Source organism: Podarcis melisellensis (assembly GCF_964234715.1).
Source record: "Podarcis melisellensis genome assembly, chromosome: 5".
Lineage (NCBI taxonomy): Eukaryota > Metazoa > Chordata > Lepidosauria > Squamata > Lacertidae > Podarcis > Podarcis melisellensis.
Genome location: NC_138537.1, coordinates 47617594 through 47640994, shown reverse-complemented (window position 1 = coordinate 47640994; position 23401 = coordinate 47617594). Strand labels below are relative to the sequence as shown.

At 40.8% G+C, this 23401-nt stretch overlaps 1 protein-coding gene and 1 long non-coding RNA gene across 4 annotated transcripts in view; one reads left to right on the top strand and one right to left on the bottom strand.

The window, feature by feature from the left end:
- The first annotated feature begins 336 nt into the window (after positions 1-336).
- On the top strand, positions 337-6217 carry LOC309370403. Its single transcript, XR_014168534.1, has 2 exons — positions 337-4889; positions 4949-6217. It is a non-coding gene; the product is annotated as an uncharacterized lncRNA (long non-coding RNA).
- Positions 3346-23401, bottom strand: part of MXI1 (MAX interactor 1, dimerization protein) — a 73996-nt gene continuing 53940 nt past the window's right edge. For 2 of the 3 annotated variants that reach the window (XM_081912127.1, XM_081912129.1), the window contains exons 4-6: positions 12915-13029; positions 10412-10583; positions 3346-7888 (exon numbers count right to left, since the gene is read on the bottom strand). In XM_081912127.1, coding sequence (XP_081768253.1) covers positions 7725-7888; positions 10412-10583; positions 12915-13029 — 451 coding nt within the window. In that variant the 3' untranslated portion in view covers positions 3346-7724. The remainder of the gene's footprint in view (positions 7889-10411; positions 10584-12914; positions 13030-23401) is intronic. The other variant, XM_081912128.1, reaches the window with a different exon arrangement.

The window sequence follows — 23401 nt, the reverse complement described above, 5'->3', positions numbered from 1 at the left end:
TTTATCTAGCAGTACTGTGGCTTATGCAATTGATGACAAGTTACCTGTTAGGAAGACATGCATATTGAGGCAGGATTTTCAGTTGTCCTTGAAGCTGATCATTCAAATTCTGAATGTCTGGGTCCTGAGATCAAAACTGCCAGGATTAAGATCTTGATTCTGTTGTTCGTTGTGACTGAATAGCTAACTTTCCTATGGGAAAGCGTTTCACTTCTTTTCAAAGCAGGTAAAGTTGGAGGCCAGTGCAGCAGAGCCTACTATTCTTTTAACTTACTGCAGGAGATTTGTGCACTTGTATGGAAAACTGGGCTGCAATTTTCAGTAGACTAGGTAAGCCTCTAATCAACGTAGATGGAGTTATGCTGTTGCAGCAGTTTGACAACTGAACTAGTATTAATTTCACTAGCGATGTGGGAAGAGAAAAGGGTAACAAATCTTACTAGAAATAAAATTTCATAAAATTTATTTGTATATTTTAAACAAGTTTATATAGATGCCCACAAACAAAAGAATAATGTTTACAATGATGGAAAATGTAACATCTTTGTCAGCACCATCCCTGCACCATTATAGATAATGCTGTTTCAGTATTGTTTTGACGATTGGCGCTGGTCAATGTAAGCACCAATCATGGATTGGTTGGGGGGTTTTATCATTCAGTTCCTCAAGTAGCAGTTGGCTACAGCACCATTAGAGTAACTGCACCAAAGTTCAGGAAATCTCAGAGGAAGCAAAAGTAGTGATAAGAGAAATCTTAAAAATAAACTTGCACATAAAAATATTTGTCAAGAGGATACATATCTGTTTAAACATGGAATTGCATTCCTAGACCAGTGCAGTATCATTATATAGAAACATAGCACTGTACATTTCCCCCCTTTAATACACAAATTACAAAGGAAACCCAAAATTCAGTAGAGGCTGAAACAGATTTGCTGGTATTTTTTTAACAGCTGGGAAAAATTATAATGGCACAAACCTAATTTGTGCATCAGACACTGGTTAATGTGATTGAAGATAAAATGTACTTACTGGGTTTAAAGACCTGTATTGTCATTTTACATTAGAATATAATAGTTGCAAACATAAATCCTATGCAAGATTACACTGCAGTAACTCTTTTCTTTTAAAATAGCAAAGTAATAGAAGCTGCAGAAGACGTACGTTTAGGAAAACATGTTGAGATTTGCAAAGTGAGATGTCATGCTAGAATTACAATTTCCTTTGCATTCTGTGATGGCTAGGCTTGAAGATCAGTAGCAGGATTGTTTATATACCGCAAGACTGTGACATTTTAAAATCCAAGAGCTACGTAGCACAACAGTGATTGATGAAAAAATGCACTTTTTTCTTAGGTGTTGTAATTTTAAAACAATTTAATGTACAACGTCAGTAGGTGCTGAATAGGGACATCAGCCTATTCCAACAAGAGCACTATCAGAAATATCTCCAGAGAAGCACATTTTCTCTGTGGAGGAGCCCTATCATTACTTATTTGGGTTGAATTTGAATCATGTTTTTATAATGGGTAAGGCATTTTATGCATATAAAGGGTTAGCTTGTCTTCATTTGGCATGTTCTTCATTCAAAAAAGGGATTAATCTGTTCTGGCAGTTTGCAACAAGCAATGAGCTGCTATGCAAGAAACACCTGCCTGAATACACCCCCTAGTTACTGCCAATTGGAGCATCATGTTGCACAACCTGGTTGGTCCCTCCCTTAGGGGGTCAGCTGAAGTCCCTATAGGGAAGGGTATATAACTTACACTCAGCTTCCTGACATGCAATATTTTGTTGTGTGTTGGAGCGCCTGCTAAGTTGTTTAGCTCCTGTAAAATTTCTAGCAGGACTTGCTGATATTTTTCTATCTAGCAAATGTCTGAATTGATATGTGTCTTCCACATTGGATTCAGTAATTGATTTTACTATTTAGCTCTTCAAATCCTACATAGCCTTGTAGATTTCATTGTTTTTTGTTTGTATATGACAAGTTAATCTTGCAGAGCATTACTTGACTGGAGATTTTAGCCACGATATAATAGAGTGTTTGGCATGCTTGAGCCCACTGTAATCAAATGACCAGCCTGTTGAACTCTTTGTGTGTGACTTGGTCCCTGTTGCTTTTGTAACAGAAATTAAGGATAGCTGTGTATTTGAGAAACTGTACAATGCTGCTGTAGCTTGCATTTGGGGGTGGGTGAGGAAGGTAGCCTCTTCAGGTAAGTAACTTTGCTTAAATATCTATCTTAAATGTACAGAAAATAGGAAAGGAGCTGAAGGTTGATTCACACACGTAGAAGTTTCGCAATAGTAGCTACTGGAAAATCCTGCCGTTTTCCTTAGCAGCTTGTCTTATACACCCACAGCCACATGCAGCATTCAGCTTTTGGCATGCTGCAGTAACCATTGTTTCTTGAACTCCTGATGCTGGATCCTCTGCCTAGTATTGAGCTGAAGGTTAGTCCAGTGTAGAACAGTTGTGCATTCTCTCCCCCCCCCCCAAGCTATTTTGTGGACAGTGATCATCTGAGTTGGCCCTGAGCTTTAATCTAGTCCTGTTATAGTCATAGAAGCAGGTTCCTTCTGTATGCAGTGGTTGTTAATAGAGTAATATACTAAAACTAAGATCATATTATGCTACAAGGAATCAAGAGGGGCGGGGCAAACTACGTAAATGCTAGTGGTATCTGAAGTATGAGGACATAGATATTCATAGCTATTTTAGTAGCATTTACATCCAAATTTCCTGTTTTTCTTAAAGGGATCTTTAGCATTTTTAAAAAATAGTTCTGACACTGGCTTATATATACCCACACTGGTTTGACCAGCTGAACAGAGAAATAGTGGATAGTGTTTAGTACAGTTAAAAAAATTCTTTGCAACTTGGCTAGAGAGGAGAAAAACGAACAATTCTTGATGTTGATGGTTCTGTTTTTAGTGTTCCTTCTTTTGTAAATTCTTATTGTTTAGAACTTTCCAGTGGCGTAATTTAATGATGGCAGGTGTAGACTGTGCACCAGGGAGGCCAGCGTTGTAAAATTGCTAAGGATTAAGCCATAGGTGAAGAGTGAACGGTAACAACTGCTACTTTCAGTTGGCTCTGACATTTGCCAGTTTCTCTCTAAGGCCATTGATCTGATGCAAACCATGGTACCTCAACTGGTCCTGGTGCTCTGCCTCTGGAAGCTAAGATCATGGGTTCACATTGGTTAAATATTCTTTAACTCACAAACCCTTTTTCCACTTTTGTGTTGCATGACCAATCATGTGCTACTGGAATTGCAGTTTCTAGCTCCTCAGTGCATGAAGTCTGAAGAGCAAAAGATGAAGTCACAACAAAAGAGGGTTTCAAGTTTCTGAGAATTATGAATTTTAATTAACTGTAAGTTGTTATTGCCCATATTAGCCCATTCCACTAGTATGTTACTGTCTTTGAACTGAAGTGCCATAGTGTGCTCCAAGTCATATAGTCCATCACATTGCACGAGTTTGAAGTTCAGTGCTGTCTAGTTGCTTCACTCAAGACTGTTCAGGGGGAAGTGGCCATGCATGTACAGTTGCTGCTTCCATTTTTCATCACATTCAAAAAAGCTCAGATATAGGGCACATGATTTGCATGGAAAGAGTTCAATCCCTGCGTCTCCAGGAATATGGCTCTCCTATAGCAAGATTTGGAAATATCCATGCCTAATCCTAGAGAGAGAATAAACATTGACACTAGCAACCTCACCAGTGGTTGCTTATGTCCATCATTTCCTAGGTGGCAGAAAACAAACATAACTCTTGTGCATTTTCTGGATACAGTAAGATACACATCCATTCTTGGCATTACCCACACAAGTATTAACAGTGACAAATACCTGAAATAAGAGCTTTCACCAAGATGAAGACAAACCTGGACTGATATATTTCTCAGTAAGCGTCATGAATGTCAACAGTCTTGGTGATAACTAAGTCAGTTTAGCCTTTTTATGTTCATTAACTTTTGGGTGAATAGAATTTCCCAGCCATTCAAGGCCTGGTGATGCACCTATATGGGATTATCGGTTTTGGAAATGGCCCATTCCTGCAACTGATGCAATCTTTATGCCAAATGCAAAGTCACATTTAACTTTTGGGTCTCAGTCTACAGATATAGGCACGTTTATCTGAAAGTGAAACACCACTGAACACAGTGTGACTTCTGAGCAAACACGCATAGGGTCACATTACAAATTAGACATGGGGAGGGGGAGAAGATTACATATAAATGTATCTCAAGTGTAAGGAACAAGAGGAAATTTCAAGATATAAATTCAATTTAATGACGAACATGGGGAAATAAAGCCTTTTCTAGATGTTATATTGAAGTTTGAGCTGCTTTCTGGCTATCACTATGATTCTTAAGTTACACAAACATACCCTTTTCTTTCTTTTTTTAATAGAACGGCTAAAATAACATACATATTCAGCCTGTTGTACCTTCTTGCAGTGGCTCTTTAACATACAAACTGTTGTATGTGATTCTAGAGCAACACTTCAAAGACCCTCTAGGTTTATATTGTGCTTGTGCAGAATTTAGTGTAGGTAGAATCTTTTTTATATGTTACTTATTATACAAAGGGAGGTTGTGTGTCTAGCTCTAACCCAAAGGTCACACACAGCTCTTCCTGGTGCCTTGTTGAGGAATAACTTCTGAAGGAGAGAACCTTTTTATCAGTGTAGACTCCCCAACATTCTAAATCATTCTGGGAATCTATGGAGCTAGGAAATTCCTACTCCCCAAACATTCTTAAAGAGGGTCTAGGAACAGTCATGTTACCCCTTCAACAAAGTAATGTATGAAGAGATTTGTCCGTCCTTCCCATCTATTTTTTACATGATCTTGACACATAACAGCATTTTGTTGTTGTTGTTTAGTTGTTTAGTCGTGTCCAACTCTTCGTGACCCCATGGACCAGAGCATTTAGATCAGTATTAAACATCTGGACAGCAACTTTCCAGGCTCATCTTTTTTCTAGTCCTCCTTAAAAAAAAATTCCAACCAGACATGTCAGGATTTGAACTCAACTCCTTTTACCTTCAAAGCATGTACTCTGCTACATGAGCTCCTGTGATCAGAAATGGACTCAAAGGATGTCAGTTGGACAGATTTTTGTGTCTGCAAAATCACAAACCAAGGCTACCCACACAACTCAGTACTACAATTTTGGCTCATTTTGAGTTCTTGCCAGTCATTCTGACAGTCCCAAAGAATTGTGCTGGGACACTATAGCTTCACACATGCAGATTATGGGCCAATTAACAGATCTCAGTACTATAAAAGTTGTTGCTACTGGTTCAGCTGAACGTTTTACTCCCATTAACTACAACTAATGGGTTCTTATTCCAGCCACTAGAGGGAGAGAGTACCACATGCAGTAAACCAGAATGTTTATAGAGTCACCTAGGGGAGATTAAGGTAGAACAACAACTGGATCCAGGCTTTACCAAACAAAATAAAAAATAAAAAAACCCAGCTCTATAAAACACACTATAACCTTGGTGGGATTATGCTTCTATTTCATGACACAGGTTCTAAAGTTGTGTCTTGTATTATATGACACAGTAATAGCTCTGGGGTGAATGGATAACATGTGGGTTCAAACATACACGCAGCATATCAGTATCAAGACAAGATCTACATGAGAGGTCATTTGGGGTCATCTAATCACATGGCCAATAGGTTTTTTAAAAAACTTCCAGGCACAAGAACATGGGAATTCTAAAATATTATCATGAGTGACCAAAATGGCAGAACACAGTGCATTTCAGATACAGAAATGTTTAATGGTGTTAAAGTGCTACTATTAAGCAGAACCATATGCTAACATTTAAACACAATTCCACTGCACTGCTAAATGAGGTTACCTTGTTTTTTTTGTTTTTTTGTTTTGTTTTTTGTCGCCCAGCCCTATCTAAAGAATAATAAAATTAAAAATCTACAGGACTGAAATTAACAACCCAATAATTATAATCAGCAATAAGTTATGAATTTTATAAAGCATTTTTTTCTCTTTTTCTCTTTTTTCCCTTAGTAATTACGGGGTAGGCAAATTACTTAAGTCTCAAACAAGTGTCATAAATGAGGTCTCTAAAAAAAAGAAGTTTAAACTTGGTAAAGGAACAATAATAAAAATCCTTGTAGTTAAAAACTTAAAGTGAAAGCAAAGAAGACCTCAAAGTGCAGGTTAGAAAGCTTATCGCAAAAGGAAAATCATTTTTTAAAAATTGGATACAATCTTATTTTGTTAACGGCAAGACAACTGCAACAGTTCCTGCTCAGAGAGAGTGGGAGGCGTCCCCTGAGGAACTGTGAGACACATGCCATGTTAACTGTGGGCCCACAACTATGGTTGGATCCAGGTGGCAAAGTTTGCAAAGGGAATCCATAAAGGAAATCAAAAGGAAGAGCCATAAAACCCGAGGAGAGTTCCCTGTTCCTTTTGTGCATGGCAGCAGAAAAACGGGTCCCTTTCCATTGGTGTTAGTTACAAAAGACATCTGCAGAATCATGCCTAGGAGTTCTAAAAAGACATTGTTGCATGTAGGTTCTCTCACCTGAACAACTTTTACAAACATTTATCAAAATAATTTGCAAAAGGGGGAAAAAAGGATCATTGCGGCTCAGAATGGAGGCTGTGCCTTTCCTGCACATTGTATCTTTTACAGGCTTGTCTGTCTGTCTGTCTCGCTCTGTCAGAAGCATCACTATAGACAAGGAGTTACTGCTGTAGCCATTGAATCCAGAGAGCAGTTGCACTGTGTGCTGGTATTTTACAGCTCAACACCCTAGTGCTAAATAATGCGGCACAAGCTCTTGCCTTGAAACAATGTCCAGCTGAAAAGTTGAGCTGAATGAGAATTGCTTCCAGATTTGCAGCACCTCTCTTTTCACAGGGCATGAGCAGAGCTTCTAACTATTATTGTTATCTCTTAGGTAATAATGATCAGAGCTGACTGGAGAAACCTAGTGGCCAGAAGGTGTTGACTGGACTAGCTACTGCTGGTGAGAGTACACAAGAACTTCCCATAGTTCTCGCGTTCAGGTTAAAGGGGGAAAGAAGCTTCAATCAAGTGATGGGATTTTAAGGAGAATGAAAAAAGGAGTTTTGTAATTCATAAAATTGTGCAAACTCATCAGAAGAGGCTGGTCCAAGAAACTAGTATCCCCTTGGCTACTTTTGTCCCACAATCTGGGACTAGCGTTAGATCATCATCGTGAGATATTGGACTAACATTTTTATTTATATTTAGCACCACAAGGGCTCTTAACAAAGCTTGCTAAATTTGGAAGATGGAAAAAATTTCATTTCTCAGAAGGTATGACAAACTGAGAAAAAGGATTCGGGCCAGAATCACCAAGATCCCTTGTCCAAATCAAATAATCTCTTAGCAAAGCTATCCACTTATACATGGGCAAATCTCAGTCCAGCTGTGCACAACTGGAGTCCTGCTTCAGATGTCAAAATAGCTATGGGTTCAGCACTAAGTCAGTATTTTGGACTATGACAGTATGGAGACTGTCTGACTCCCCTGTTAGGTTCCCACCCTCCTGTGGACCCACAGAGCTATTCTAGAGTTGCATCTGTCCAAGCTTAGCTGTTGAAGTGCGGTTTGGAGAAGAAAAATACTGTATCTAAGAGCTCTGCTGTGTGAACTTCAACTACCCCAAAGAAATCATCTGCTCTGCCCTAGCACCATGCTCTAGGAAGTGAAGGAGAGCTTGACACTAGCGCTGGAGTAACCCTCATCACTCCCAATGCTTTGCAAGCTGCTGTGGTCATCAATGTCACTTGTACTGGTTGTGCTGATATCATCCACGTCTCCATGGGAGAACTCTGTGCTTTCCACATCCACTTCAATTTCTTCTGCAAAAGAAGGAAGACCCCCAAGTTAGTGTCAGGGTAGGTTCACTGTTCAATCAAGACTGGCAAAAGGTCCTGGCCACATCATGAGATTTGCTTGGAAATGTCTAGTGTTGTATCATTGAGGAAAAAGGAAGAACAGAAGGCAGGAAACTGTCTTGTTATATTAATCAATGTTTTGAAAGAATTATTACAGCCCATTTGGTGCCAGCTGATTTGGACTCCCAATTTAACAGATTTTGGGTTAAACATTTTAAATTATTGGTGAATGCTCCTGAGCAAGGAAAGGAGCTTATTACTACACAACTATTTAACTGCTTGGTACATTTTCAGTCATTTTGATTAGAAAGTTATTGATTAGATTATCACTTTCAGCTGCTAGCTCAAGATAGAAAATTCATATCTAGTGGCACAGCCTTGGATTAAGCAGATAGTTACCAATACAATATCGTAAATCTGAACTCCTGCTGCTCTAGAAAACAGATTACCTCTTCTCAAATCAACAACAAGGAGCTTTGTTGCAAACCAGGGAAGGCACATTAATCGTTGCATGCAAATTATACCCAGACACTATCACATTCTACGCTTTGAATTAATAATACAAGTAAATTGGCATCCTCTCACTTAATTTGCACGATTCATTCTAAATTTTTTAGTTCTCGGAGATTTAAATTTGCAAGGGCAAATGAGGTCTAGGAAAGGGTCATTTGTGGAGCAGGAAGACATGCAGACCTTCAGCCATCTTGACCAATGGATGCCTAGCACAGAGTCTCCTTTTACAGTCTGTTGTTTCAAACACTTAGAAAAAGCACACAGCAGAGCATGGAACTGTACTATCTCAGAATGCAACACATGTTGAAGTGCTCTAGTGCATACAAATACCAAAATATGGAATATGGAAAACTAGCACTTCAGGGAGAAATATAGACTAGAAACTTCTCCGAATGACTGAATCGGCAAAGAGCCTTGACCTGCAAGTGTGTCCCTGTATTTACAAATTCCTCTAGGCAACCATAAAAGACAGGCTTTAATGAAAGAGGACACTAATCCACATAGTGTATCAAACTGCATGGCACATTATGCATGTCCCATGCCATTAAAAATATATGGACAATACTTTGGGTCATCAAGCACACTGGCTCACCATCCTCAGAAGATAAAACAAACTTCTAGGGGGAAACAATATATAATAATATTCTGGAGTCATCCTGGAGAAACATATCAAACATCTCCACTTCTGAGATTTCTCAATGGTTATGTAGAAATCAGGTTAAAATAATAGTTATGCCAGATACATACAGCCTTATTTCAGTCCAGCATAGCAAGAGCAAATTAGCAAGGGTGTTATAAGGGAGATGAGACTCTGCTGCTAATTGATCCTGCACAGACACAATGACTTGGGGCACAATATTTTTGCTATTCCCTTCATCTCATCTAAGAACCCCATGTTGACATATACTGATATTATGCCAAGGCAGACTAGCAGTGTTAATGTGACAATCATTCTGGTTAACGCTGCTTCCCAATTATAGGCATACCTCGTTTTTTGTGCTTTGCTTTATTGCACTTCTCAGATACTGTGTTTTTAATAAATTGAAGGTTTGTGGCAACCCTGCGTCAAGGAGGAGTCATTTTTCCAACAGCATATGCATGTTGTGCTTCTGTGTCACATTAATTAAGATATGCACATTGGAGGGCTTTTTTAGACATTATGCTATTGCACACTTTACACTATACTAGATGTTCACTATACCGTAGTCTAAACTTTTACATGCACTACGAAACCAAAAGGTTTCTGTGACTCACTTTATTGCAATATTTGCTATATTGCAGTGGCCTGCAAGTGAACCCACAATATCTCTGAGGTTTGCCTGTACTATGTAGGATAAGAAGTGCAAATCATCTTGTCACACCTCAGTGATGTCATTCTCGTATTCACAGTTTGTGCTTTTCAAATCCATTTTAAATATAGTAACAAAACTGGTACCATTTGCATCCAGAGATGTTTCTGCCACAAATGAATCTGAGAGCTTTCCCCAAATATGTTTTGTGGTCCCTCATGACTAAAAGAAGAAAATTTGAAATACATTTGGGTATGGCCACCCACTTCTTCACAGTCACTGGAGGATCCAACACATGAAACACTCCAGTGCACATTGGGAGATGGTATATCAATGGGGTTTAAAGCCATTATCTTTGTGCTGGATTGTGCTTCGTGCTACTAGTTTCTGTGTTGAACAGGGCCAGGTGAAGGGCCAGGGTGGTGAAAATCAAAAACCAATACCATAACAGGAAACGAAAAGCAGCATGGGGTCAAAATGATATCTTGAACCCCATCTCATCTGACTCCAGCCGTGAGCCTTGTTAAGAAACTACCACGAAAGAAATAATGTTTTAGATGTCTGAAAGCAGGCTTGCCAGGTGAATTAGATTCAAGCTGCTCATGGGCTGAAGGAGGGGAGATGTGTGGAAAGGGAGCCTCAAAAATTCTGCACCCTTCTCTAAAGTCACAGATGAAATACTGACCCCGCTCTGAATCAGAGCGATCTGAGGAAATGGTTGATCCAGTGCTGTCCATTCGTATTCGCTCGATCTCCTGAGAGCCCTGCAGCTGCTCCAATCTTCGCTTTAAGAATCTTTGCTCTCTTTCCAGGTTATCAAGCTGGTGCTGGCTTCTCCTGTCAGCCTCTTCAAGTTTCTGCCATGATAAAAAGCAAGCAAATTATTGTTTCTTGACAGCTACGGTATGTTCTGCCTCCACTGTCAGAGGCAAGACGCCCCTGAGTGCCAGAGTGCTGTTGCGCCCCAGAGCTGCTTGTGGGATTCCCATAGGCGTCTGGTTGGCCACTGTGAGAACACAATGCTGGACGAGATGAACCTTTTCTTACATCCTTACAGAGGATTTCCCTAGTATTTTTCTGCAGACTCATTTCCCTCTGTTGACTAACATCTGAAATGAATTATGTTCTCGGGTAGCACCGAAACAGCTTGCTGGTGGTGGCAACAAGAACGAAAACATCTCTGTGAGGATTCTGGTGAGTAATTAACAGGACAAAATCAAGGGGAGATCGAGTATAGCGCTTAATTAACACGGGACGCTGCACTGTCAGCTCTCTCCATTAGTGGATCATAGTCTCCTGACCCAGGAACATTCAGCCCTTTTCAGATTATTTAAGTGGAAAAGGCATTAGAAGTTGTTTTTTTTTAAAAAAAGGTTGGTGTACCCTTGTTCATTTGGTTTATTAGGTATTTCTTCGAAGCAGTTGAACAGTGGTTTATGTAATCTGCTGCAGACTCCTTTGATCGCAGCTGGGAAATCTTACCAGGCCAGTGCACAGGGTTTCCTGATGGCCAGCATGTTGCGTAACTCTAAAGTCATCTCAGGCTAATGCCATCCGTTTAAGCAAGCACGGTTCCCCTCCCTTGCTAAGCCTGAGCTGTTCCAGTGTGTTTAAGCACATCCTGATCCCTGTGAGCCTGGCACTACCCTTTGTTAAAGCAAACCATCAGGAGAAGAGTCAGAAAAACTGCAAACACGAGCACCTGCTGTGTTGCTTCAAAACAGTCTGGCTCTTTCTTTGTGTTGCTACTGACTATTGTGTTGGCTTTCCCTTTTCAGGGCATTAAAACAAACCAACAACAGTTAACACTGGTGGGCCTTAGCAGCATTTCCCTGTAGCATGTGGCTTGGCTCAGTTGCTTAAGTTACCTGGAGTAATTTGTGATGAACATCAGATTCTCTCTATGGCACACTTTGGTCTAGATTATGTTGAATGATCTTTCACTGGTCTTGCCTTGCTTCTGAGATTGAGCTTGATTTTGAACAATTCCGTCCAGCTCAAATTCTACTATTTTCCCCCTTTCCATCTCTGAAGAGTTTAAAGCCCAACTTGAAACAACACTTCTGCCGCTATTATTAATGCAGCAATTTTGTTAGTCTTTAAGGCAGTAAGGGACACTGCTATTTTTATTTCAGTGTGCATATTACAGTTTCAGGAGAAATTCTAGCCAAGTAAACATCTTACGATTTCAGCCATATTATTTACTATCCCGTTTTCTTCAGTATTTCAGTGGTATTTATACACTCAATATATTTGAGAGTTAATTTACAAAGAATGCCAGCAGAAGGGCACATCATTTCAAATGATCCAACTCTTAATTTAATTTTGTGGAAAAATCTGCATTCTAAGACTATGATTAATGACATAATGAATCACACCAGATATAAATTTTAGGCGCACATAGTAAAGTGCAGTAAACTCATTGCATATAGCCGAATGCCTTTCCAAAGCATTCATACTACATATTAGTTTTGAACTTATTCAGAACCTCCCGATCTTGAATATGCTTTAGGAACAGCCTGGGGAAGACAGAAACCTTCCCACATCTGACTGCAGCTTCTCCTGCAGTGAATTCATTAAATTTTTGTATCTTTCTATTATAGTTTCTAACATGAAGCTGAGAGCCGCAGTTTGGATATTATAGTGATTATAGTCTGTTAAAACTCCAGTGCAAGCCCTACTGGAATTAATGGCGTTTGCACAATAAATAGTTTTCAATTGACTCCAATGGCTTACAGACTGCAGTGTCCTGCACAACTCCTATTGATTTTAATGGCATTGGTGCAAGACAAACTCTTGATGAATTTCCTGGTTTGTGAAACTGCAAACGTTCTGGAGTTTAAAAAGAATCCTTTAAAAACAAAGAATAGCATTTCAGGAACAGTATTCCCAATGCTAGGTCGATCTGTACATTAATGGCCAAACTAGGGCTGCAATCCTATGCACACTTACTGGGACTCAGTAAAGTCTTATTGAATTCACTGAGCCCTTTTCAAGTCAACATGCATAGGACTGTGCTGTAAAAAAAAACCAACAACTTACAATGTAATAATGTTATGGTACTAATCCTCCAAGGTAGGGTGTCAACTTTCCTTAGTGCAATTATGGCTCCTAGATAATCAAAACTTCATTACCAGACTAATCTTACTGAAACGTGCTGGAGAAACACAAAGAGATGCAGCTCTTACCTTGATATGTGCTTTGGCTTTGTTAAGCAGCCCGAGGGTTGTGTGTCTGGAGCAGTCAGGTCCTAGTGGTATCAGAACTTTTAAACGTTCTAGACACAGGCGGAGGTGAGCTCGTCTGTGAGGAAGAGATGTGGGAGTCAGAGCTGCATTTCATTAGATTACCAAACAACAGTACCCCAGTTCCCCCAGGCATCTGGTAACAACCTTGTTGTTTCAGCCGCACCTGACATTCAACAGATTTCACTTTAGTGGCAAAACTCTGACCTCAATAGAATGGTATGTTCAATAAGGCACAGGCAAAGGGATTAACTAGATGATCTGTCCCATACATTGTGGGAAAAGTCAATCCATTGCCTTCCTTATAGTTACCATCTACAGTGACCTAAGACGAAGTTCATTCCCAGACATAAATGCAACAACTGGTTATACATCGGCAACACCTATCACATACTCATTGGAGTACTCCTGAATTTTTCAGTGTTCAGTAAAGAAACTTGGAAATGCAGTGGCCCCATGTACTAAATAGAGCTCAAACCAAGACGGCATGTTCACCACCACCACCATTATTCTTCCATCGCATGCAATTATTTTGACATTCAGCCACTGTGTTTAGGGAACAGATTCAAGATGTTTCCTATTAAAAGATCAACAAGGAGCCTAGGATTATACAATACCATCATGTAGTGAGCACAAGACATACAGTCCTTCATATTTAACAGTACAGAGGGCCTTCTTGGTAGTGGCGCCCTCCCTGTGGAACTCCTTTCAGATGTCAAGGAGACAAAAAACTACATAATTTTTAGAAGACATCTGAAGGCAGCTCTGTATCGGGAAGTTTTTAATGGTTTATGTTTTATTATGTCTTGATATATGCTGTAAGCCGCCCAGAGTGGCTGGGGAAACCCAGCCAGATGGGTGGGGTATTAAAAAAATGAATATTATTATTAATAATAATATTACAGATGAGTCCATTGCAAGGATGCAAATTGAAACCATCTCTCCTCAATAAAATACAGCATTCCATACCCTGGACAAATGCAGATCCACAAGTCAAGGTCCTGATGAATATTAGCACATCAATACCAGACTAGCTAACTCGAAATACAACTGCATATCATACTCATGATTGACTGCTAATTTACATTCTTTAAAATACTCAGCATACTACAGGACAGGTAACAGGAGTCTAAATCAAAGTAAATATTACACTACAACAGCATCTACCAAAAAATCTAACCTTGATTGGCTTAGGCCCAATGAGCAAAAAAAAAAAAAACAGAAAAAAAACACTTAACACTTGCTAAAGATAAGGCTTGAGTTTTTTTGTAATCTTCGAGGGAATAAAGCAATACAGCTATGGGTAATTCTGCTTCCCTTCAACACTAGAATGAATGGCAGAGTCAAGAGGCGTTTCTTGGTCAACCACAAAGATTTCAGTGGAACACAGGAGTACACTAGGCCTAAACTAACATAAAAAAGCCTTGAATCGTGATCAGAAGCGAATGAGGAACCACTGCAGATGCCAAAGCATGAGTGTAACATACTGCTAGTGACCCACTCCTGTCAGGAGACAAGAGACAGGCTGGTGCATTTTTTTGTACCAGCTGGAACTCCTAAACAATCACTCACAGCCAACCCACACACCACACATTTGACAAATCCAGCTTTAAAATCACAACTGACACAAACACTGGTTGTCAGGACACCCTTAGATACAAAGGACTACATCCTTTTCAAGTCTTCTAGCATGGTCTTCCCTGAAGCAGGGAGAAATCACTACTGGCCCCATAGAAAACGATCCAGATATCTTGAATTATAGTTCACCTGCCACTGGGCTTCTACTTGAGAAACAAAGGCAAAGGGCAAAGACAGGTGCACATGAACAGTTATTCATTTAAATAAGAGCAAACTGCACTTTCCTATAAAATACAGTGGTACCTCTGGTTGTAGATGGGATCCGTTCTAGAGGTCCGGCCGGATCCAGAGGCTTTCACAACTGGAGGACCATTTCTGCGCATGTGGCTAAACCCAGTAAAATACTTCTGGGTTTGCCACTTTTGCGTTCCAAAGTTTACATAACCAGAGGTACTACTGTATCAGGCATTAAAAACTTCCCTGAACAGGTCTGCCTTCACTGTACTCTTTACAATGCCTACTACAAACATGTCAGCTCCCCCACTTTCAGGAAACACGATGATGGAGGGGGCTGCAAAGTTTATTGTAGGGCTAAAAGCGGTGAAGGGAGCCAGGGAGAGAATTCAGGGTTACAGCTAGAGGTGGAAAGAAGCTGTCTGGACGCCAAGTGACTCATGGAAAGCAATAGAGGACTGGATCTGGAATACAAGTTTCTCAGAAGTCAGGTCTACCCAGGCCTCACTACTGCTCAGTCACGGATCTACTACAAATGGTAACCTTGGATTCTAGGTATATATGTGCATATGTTTACTTATTTGGACCCTTTATTTCCCACACACCCCGTTCCCTGGGAAAAGTCCTTCATCATATCTCCAGTTGTGGCTGTTCCCAGCACCTCACTTGATAAAAAGCACATCTATCCATTCTCAGGTCAAAATAAAGACCTTCCTGACCCTGATAAGACCATGCAGACTACACTGAGGTGAGGTGAGGAGGCACTGAACACACAGAATTAAGTTAGAGCTCATTTTGAATTCAATATGCAAAATTATTTTATTAAACACTCCCATCAAAATATTTAATACAGTGCCACCCACATACACGGTGCTTTAAAGGAATATATGCAAAAGAGCCAGTTTCTTCAGCTAAAAACCTGAATTTCAAATAGGATACGAAACAGGGAGGCAAGGTGAAGACAAGTTATATTCCCCCCCCCCCAAACCGTTTTTAAGATGATGCAGAACACTCCTCAACAATGGCCAAAATGCCCATCTTCTGAACTAAACCAATAAAGGTAGAGTTGGTAGCCGTTTGTTCTTGCGTCCCTCTCCTGAAGAAATCTCCCCAATGCTCATTCACAGCCTGCGACTGAAAGTGAAATCCCCAAATCGATAACACCATGACGTCAGCCTCTCCGTTTACACTGAAGGCCTCCCGAGTTCCTGAAAGCCTTCATCAGTCATGTTCATAGACAAAAGAGGGGAATGCAAGCTCAGTCCATCTGAATGAAGGCCGAAAAATTAGTCTGGGTGCTTCATTTACATTTTGTATTTCACATGCACTATTGTTAGTAATCTGAAAGGAGTCCAGGAGGGGGGAGGTGTTGGTAATCGCACAATTATATCACTGACAAGCAAGGATGATTAAGGGTGGTGGGGTCAGGGGTTTGGCTGATGAACTGTCAGAGGAAGAGTAGCACCCACTAGAGAGGACAGCCTGTCAGTGTTCGTATTCCAAAAAAACTTCACAAAAGGCTGTAATTCACTTGGAAAAACAGCCCCAAGGCTCTGACTTTGTCTTTGCTGGATTTGTTTTTTAACACGTAAAAAAATAAATAAAACCTTTAAAAACTCTGGAAGAGAACAATGCATACTAAACACCTTCCATTTCTTGCCCCGGCTTTCGTATCTTTCCTAAAATGGAAAAAGAAAACTATTTAGCACTTCACCCATGCTGCCAATCAAGAGGGCCCCGCAACTCAGATAACAAAATTATATTGACAGCTGCTGGTTGACACAGGGAGTTGACACAAGTTAATGGTTCCCACCCCAGCAACAGGTGCACTTGCAAATGCCTTAGGAGGGCTTTGCTGGACTTGAAGGGTAGTGACTAATTCGAATGAGGGGAGGTCCATGTAGGACTGTTTATGCAAATGCACTCAGATTTGTCCAGCCATCTCACTGCAGCAATATAAGATCATCGTATGACTTGAGGGCACAGTATAACTATGGGTAAACTAATTACATTGCTTTAATTGTTATGCAGAAACAAGTCCCCTTGTCTGGCATCACTGAAGAAGGGTGACATGAAATTGAGGGTTATGAAGGCTGAACTAGGTTGACAGGATGCATAACCCACATCTTTGACACAAAAGGGGCACACAGAGTGGATCACAGTTGTTGTAGTAGTAGTAGTAGTAGTAGTAGTAGTAGTAGTAGTAGTTGTTATAAAAAAGCTCCAAAGGAATGACAAAAAACCAGCTGATGATGTATAGTACAAAACAGCAGATAAAGCTCTCACAGTGGCTTCCAAGGTTTTAAAAAGGCTTGGAGGAATAAAAAGGTATTTGATTGCTGTCAAAATGACCATGATGTAGGTGAAACTTCCTGGGGAAAGAGTTCAGAGATGGCTCTCTCCAGGTCACTGCCTTGCCTCCAAAGGAAAAAGCACCCAAATGAGAGCTTTAAGACAGCAAACTCAGTGACTCGGTGGAAAAGATGATCCAACACCCGCCTGGGTCCTAAGCTGTGTAAAACTTCTAAAAACTTGGAACAGTCACCACGGGGGCATCTGAAGGGACCACCTGCCCTGAGGGGAGGGGAGAAAAAACACCAACAGCTTCTTCTAAACAAACAGGTTGTCTTTTCCACTTTTTGTAACCCTTCTTTAAAAAGCAGGTGCTTATTGTTGTAATAATCTTCCGTAAGCCGCTTTGTGAGGTCTGCCAGAAAAGTGCCATACAAATACTGTAAATAAATGAAAGGATCTTGCTCTTTGTACCCGACATGATATGTGCGTATTTCTCATAGCTATAAACTGTCTACTCAGAAGTGGCTCTGATTCATGGACTTAGAGAGAGGAATCCATGCATTCAGCTTCAGGGCTTCACTAGAAGAGCAGAGGTTTTGCATAGCAAAGATCCCAAGCTCACTTCCCAACATCTCCACAAAAAGAATCAGAGAGAAAAGAATTCTGGAGAAAAATCTAGAGGGTTGCTGCCAGTCTGTGTAGAGTATACTGAACCAAGTGCACCAAAGTTTTGATTCGGTAAAAGGTGGTTTCCTGTTTTCCTTCAGAGATAGTCAAAATGCAGAACATGATAGTTACCAGGTAACACATTTCATCACCTCTCAATATTTGCCCTTTTGCTGGGTAATTACCTCCCATAGCATTAGGAGTCAACCTTACCAGCTCTTAATATGCAGGTTATGCTGACATAACATAATATCTCGCCCAGACACCAGGGGTGAAAATATTTCCTCAAATCTAAAGCAGTGCCTTTAAATTCAGAAAAGCTTTCTGTACATAATAGGGTGGCTTCCCATCTCTGCATTTTATCAGCCTTGCACATTTAGATAATCTAGAATACCATTATATTTTAAGCAATTAATTCCAAGTGGTAGATGTGGATGAATCCATAGTCTGCAGGAGACGTAAGGATGAATTTTTAGATGGTCATACTGGGAGTTGGAACCAGTGCAAAGAACTGGTGAATTTCATATCCAGGTGGTAGGCTTGTGGGCTGAGTCAGAACAAAGGCAACGTTCTGCAGATAACGTCCTCCTCTGCAACATGTTGGAGAATCATTTCCTCTCTGTATCTACACCGTGTGACCTACGTAGATGTTTCCTGAAATGCTCCTAAATGGACAGGCAAAGTACGCACCAACTGGCTTTTGCGCATCCTGCAATCCAAGCAGGATGGGAGTTGACCATGTGCTGCTTAGTATCACAATAAATCCTGCAGAACAGGATGCTTTACAAGCAGATGACCTATCAGGCCAAGCTTTGATATCAAAGTTACCAGCTTCCCCACCCACCAAATGTCCCTTATTCAATGACATCTAGCAGGGGCACTTAGATCCTGAGGACTTAAATCTGCCTCCTTAGTCTACAACAGGACTTTCGCAGAGCAACAGGCACCCTTATTTAAAATACATACCAAAGGTGCCTAGCAAAAGGACTAAATATTTGATGCAGTTTATGATAGGAAGGAAAGCAGGTCTAACTTGGGGGCGGCTTTGTTGAAGGCTCCCTGAGAGAGGAACTAGGAACTGTAAAGCTCCACTACTTATCAAGAGAACCTGGTTTCAGATTAAAACACATGCATAGATTAGTCCAGCAGAAGAGGGGAGAAATGTGGAAACTTCCCACCTTTTCTTTTGAGGGAGGAGCATCAGTACAGTCATATTAATCCCCAATAACTGCAACTTTCACACTTAGATTACTGCAACCTGCTCTATGTGGGGCTTCCCTTCCACTTGATTTGGAAGCTGCAGTGAGCACAGAATGCAGCAGCTAAAATACCAAATGGTATGGCTACTTCTACAGATATGACACCAGTGCTTAGGGATCTGCACTGGCTGCTTATCTGCTACTGAGCCAGTTTCAAGGTTTTGTTACTGGCACATAAATCTCTAAACAACTAGAGATCCGAATACCAGCAGATAGCCTTTGCTACAATAGCCCAACTTGACCTTTACAGTCTGTGGATTGCCATCCGGAAACCTTACAAAAACAGCCCTTTTCAAGTGTAGCCCCAACCCTCTGGAAAACTCTCCCCCAAGATGCTTCAAACATATCCGAAAACTTGGTTGTGTGTTACTCAGGCCTCATTCTGATGCTTGAGCAGGTTACCATGTTCAGTTGCCGATTTGTTCATTTAAGTGACGAAACTTTTACAATGCAATTACTGTACTTTGATCTTTATTTGTATATTTTACTGTATTTTGATTTTAAATTCTATATATTTGCAAACCACTTAAGAGAATGCTCCAAAAATGCTATGTGGTATATAATTTCTCTTTAAAAAACAACAACACACAACTCTTTCAGGTCATATTTGTCTGGCAGCAGATTGACACACCTTTTGTACTGGTATAAACAAGCAAGCACCAAGGTTGACCTAGTAGCCTATCAACCACACTCCTGATCTTTATTGGGCAAAAATGACTGACGCAAGGCCCTATGCAGAGACAGGAAGTACCAGTTTTGAAGCACACCGCTTTTTGTAGCACTGAAAGGTATCATTATGAAGGAGAACAGTGTGGGAGGAATGAATGAGGCCAGCTTCCATGTTCAACTGACCTAATAAAGGAAGGTGCTTTGCATTCTCAAAACAGGCCACAAGTAGTTTTAACATGTTAAAACACAAGAGAAGACTCCTGCAAACATGGGTCAAATTCGACTCTGCTATGTAGCTACAGAGTCTGGAGTTCTGCAGCTTCTACATCTCTCGACAGAAAACTGCTGGTTAGCCATAAGAGTACACGTGCAAGATCCATTCAAAATGAAAGAGGCAGAGATCCTGGCTGGATTAGGCTGATCTGATGCAAAGGTGGATGAGATCCAGTATGTTTTGGGAGGCTCACCTTGCTAGGCAGGCATGAGAAAAGCCTACACCCACCGACATTCCTTAAGTGGGTGCACATGGATGTAATTTCATATTTCCCTTGAACAAAGCTTATGCGACAAGCATACGAGTGCATGTTAAAAGACAGATTGTTCACCCTGCCAGCCTGTGCTTTCTCCTTCTCTCAAGCCATAAAACCCCACACTGCAGTCACACCACAGTCGGACGGGTCTCCTTTTCCTCCTCTCACTCGGTGAGCAGTCGCCCATCTGCGGAGGGCTGCAATTTCAGAGATACTCTCCACAGTTACAAATGACATCACTCCCTCTGATTATATAATGCTCGGGGAGGAAGCCTATTTTTATGAGCATTTACTGCATTGCTCTGGAGCCCTACTGTACCACGCACATGCAGGGCCAGACACTGCCTCCTCTGCCTCTTGGGCACAGTGACGGCAGAAATCCTGCCAAAACTCGAAGTTTATGAATGATAATTGTAGATTCCCTGCAGATCAGGGCTAGAACACTGAGGGGGCAATTCGGGGAGCACTTTTTCACTGGTTTTAAACACCAGAATATGAGGTCTTTGTGCACCACCACAATTAAGATAAGGATTCCTACTAAAGCTACCACATTAGTGCTGGTGGAAATGTTTACTCACAGTGATAGCTCCACGAGCAGCAATATTGCACAAGAACCAGTCACAACAAGGTTCCCCCCCCCACACACTACCACACCATATTCCCAGTGGCGTCAGAACCCAGTGTGGAGGCTCTTTCCTTTTTCAGAATGATCCATGTGAGAAGCCTTTTCCATGTATTCAGACAGATATGTACATTATGACCATCTCATAGAAGTGGTTTTCCCATGTATTGGTGGTTTCATGAGGCAGCACTGATGCCACATTATAGCTGCTGCCTGGGGCCACTGCCATGCGGAAGTGTTTCCCATGCTTTCCCATGAAGCTGCTTGTAATGTATGAATCTTCACCCAATGTTCATCTCATATCCTCACATGGGAGAGGGAGGAGAGGGATAACCTCCATCCCCAAACCTGGGATTTGCATCCAATGTAAGTCATACTTGGAACAGATCCACTGAAATTAATGGACATGACTCATTTAGGCCTACTGATTTTAATGGGTCTACTCACAAAGTATAATTTAGCAAGATACAACCCCCAGGGATTTCCAGTTAAGAGTCGTAAGATACCAACAGGGCATATCTGACCACAACATACAAGGACACAAATACTTGCAATCATTTTTAGCCTCAGATTATATGGAATGTCACTTGCATTTCCCTTCCTATTTTGCAGCTCAATGTTTAACCATTTGTCTGCAAAAGGAAGAAAGAGCTACACTAAAAAGGCTCTAGAAACACCCATTTTTTCCCGACACACAATAGGTTGATGCAGGCAAGGAAAGGAATGATTTTGTAGGCAAAGATTGCCAATATATCTTTGGACCAATTCAATTAATGCAAACCAAAAGGAGCTTAATTCAGGAATCATTTGCACATATTGTTTATTTATTATTTATTAGAAGTTGTAGCAGCAGCCATTTTTATACAAGAAACAGAAGGGGGGGCAGAGACCCTCTCATCCTTTCTTAAGGCTAAAGATATGCCCAAGGCTGTACTGCAAAATTCCACATGCAGGAAGTAGTAGGACCACAAAAACGAAGGTGACATATTCAGCACTTTTTAAACCATCTACCCCCCACCCTCCCCATAACTGGGCCAGCTGCACAGAACACACAATGTCGCTGGTTTGGCATGCACAATCTTAAGAGAACCCAGTCACATTCTGCTAAGGTACCATGTGGCTTAACACCAAGTGTGTCTTGCAATGACGTACTTAAAAGTCTTATTCTTTTAAAAGGGGGAGAAATGTCCCTAAAGGGAACAAAGTTTTTTTCTCTCAATCACAAGCCTAACTCAATCCTCAAATCAGAAAGCATATTTGCTTGAATAGGGGCAGAGAAGAGGAAAGGAAATGTTCCTGTCTGGATTTGTTACACAATGGTTACAGGATAAAAAACAAACCACACACACAAAAACACACAAAGCGCATATTCAAGAAATAAACAGTGTGTGTGTGTGTGTGTGTGTGTGTGTGTGTGTGTGTGTGTGTGTGTGTGTGTAAAAATACAGATTTAAATTGTATTCTACAAAAATGCAGAGGAGGGAGGCATCGTTTAGGAGAAAAATAATGGCTGGAGACAAGCAGCCAAGCCTGTATTAATAAATCATTGCAAGAGTATCATTTTGGGGCCAAGTAATAAGAGGCATCTGCATAAATTCTGCATGTTCAGAGAGAGAGAGCAGGAAAGCAAGCAGGGGCATCCTTCCATAAACAATTCCCAGGTCATATGCTTATCTTGTAAAGCCATCATATGACTTGACGGGTTTGCTTCATCCTTAACCCAAAAGACAATCAAATCTTTCTCTCTCCTTTCCACCCCCCCTCCCAGCCACCCTTCCATTGGTTGCTGCTGTTTCGATGCAGGTTCCTATTGGGCAGTTTGTTCTCTAGCAGAGAAAGGACGAAACCCAAGATTTTGCTAAGTAACAAAACCAGAAATGGAAAGCCAGCGAAGGGCTGGGGATGGATGGAGACTGTATTTCCTTTGCTATAGTGTTACATAAGTGCTCCAAACCCTTGAGCCAGGCACAGTAACAGGGCTGTGGCTTTCTGCCAGTCCTCGGTAACTCTGCTCATAGGTGCAGGCTGTCAAATACAAATGCAAAAACACATGACCTTACTCTCAGGAAATACACAGCTGGCAACACCGTTCGGAAACAGACTCGGCTACCACAGTTTAGAAAGCTTTTTGAAGGCTTTCATACTTTTTGCTTAAAAAAAATAGAATGGAGCCAAACTGTTTTCTCCTCCTCGATGGAAGCTGTCGTTTAATTTTCCTCCCCATTCAGTAGTTCCAGCCGATTAAGAGATAAGCTGCATTGAAATAGTTTATTTACTTAAAAGGTTGCACACCCTTTCAGCCAGAGCTTCTAAGTAAAGAAACTCTGAAATCAAGTTAACAAAATAAGAAATGTAAAAAATTAAAACACAGCAACTAACGTAAGGCGTTTGGTTAAACACGGAAAAGAGTAAGAAGAAAAACTGCAGCTAAAAATAGAGAAGCAGCAATAGAACCAGAAAGGGAAGCCTCTTCCCCATTTTCTCGAGCGATTTACTTGAATCCAAAACATTTGTGCCAGTGTAGCTACTAGAACAATCAGGGTTTAATTGGAGACAAAGTTCAGTCCTGGAACATAT